The sequence below is a fragment of the Perkinsus marinus genome (assembly GCF_000006405.1).
Source record: "Perkinsus marinus ATCC 50983 genomic scaffold scf_1104296931976, whole genome shotgun sequence".
Taxonomy (NCBI): domain Eukaryota; phylum Perkinsozoa; order Perkinsida; family Perkinsidae; genus Perkinsus; species Perkinsus marinus.
In genome coordinates, this window is record NW_003215570.1 from 1 (window position 1) to 1,349 (window position 1,349).

Genomic DNA, 1,349 nt, shown 5'->3' on the forward strand with positions numbered 1-1,349 from the left:
AGCCAACTCACGTCAAGCTTCGACAGGCATTTGCCGATGTCATGTTGGAGCTCAGCACTATACGTCATATTCTCGATCACACGCCCTTCCGTTTTCTGAAGAGTTGACGATATCACTCCAGCCAACGTGGGAGCAGCAGCATCCGAGTCGTATCATAAAATGGACCCCACAAGGTGATAAAGGGGCGTCTTCACTTACATGGATGCCGACTTCAAGAGCATTGAGCATCTGTGTCAAGCACTGCATTAGAGCTGCCGTACATTCCTCATTGTGAACATGAACATTGGATGTCTGCTCGAAGATGTAACGGAGTAGGTCTCGTCTTAATGACTCATCTATCTACCAACATCAACAGTGTGTATGACGACGTATAAGGAATCCACCACAAGAGCCCTCTTGCGTAGCTCAACGAGTCGTACATTCATCACAATGGTGAGCATTTATCAAGCGTCAACTGATGAAATAGAGCCCCTCTCGTAAGCACGAGATAGTCAAACAGTCCCGTAGAGATAAGCGTGTAATCGAGTCGATGTTTATAGTCCTCGCTAGAGTATCTACCTCTTGTTGTCTCGGTCGGTAGTCCCTCGATGCGGCCAGGTCTCTGTCGGGAGCCTGCTGGCTGTACTGCACGCGCATGCCCTGTGCTGGATAGGGCTGCCGTTGAGGAGGAGGGACGGGCGCTCTCATATAGTCACCGTGGGCTGGCATGTCATCCGCATGTGGTATCTACAGCAAAGAAAAACACAATCAGTGAACCTAACTCATATCCAGTACGCTCAAACTAAAGATTTCCACTCACCTGTGGTGGTGGAGGCGGCCCTCCCATCGCGCCGACCCCACGAGGGGGCGACTCCGGGGCCGCTGCCGATGATGATACCGGCGGAGGCATCTGACGATCGGAGACGTAGCTATAGTCTAAACCTCCTCGACCTAACGGCATGACCTGTTGTGGGGCCATACAAAAGCACTGAGCTATCCGATATACAGTCTGACACTCCCGAGTAGTAGTAGTATACCTACTGTTATGTTACACCTTGTCCGATAAGAGCTAGGTCCCTTCATGGACACTCAACACAACACGAAGGTAATTTAGTGACAACCATGGGCGGCTACAAGAGCCTTGGAATAACACCAGCCACAAGCAAGGCATGTGAGAATTCGGACTAAGGCCCTCACAGTAGCGGCTCGCTCGACTCCGGGGCACGCTGTTCATCCTCCTCCCTGTATTTGACCACCTACAGTAACCACACCTGGGCATGTCGACAGTAACAGTTCCCCGCCCTACCCGTTTGGTGTCGGCACTACGAACCTCGAGAGTAGACCGAGACGAGCCCTCTCCTGAAACCAGA

General features: G+C 51.8%; 1 protein-coding gene across 1 annotated transcript; it reads right to left on the reverse strand.

Annotated features, from left to right (window-relative positions):
- Positions 1-558: 558 nt before the first annotated feature.
- Positions 559-958, reverse strand: Pmar_PMAR013923 (conserved hypothetical protein; the record flags this gene model as incomplete). Its single annotated transcript, XM_002785746.1, has 2 exons — positions 559-726; positions 800-958. Coding segments are annotated over 2 exons (327 nt in total), but the record flags the coding sequence as incomplete, so codon positions are not given.
- Between the last annotated feature and the right edge of the window lie 391 nt (positions 959-1,349).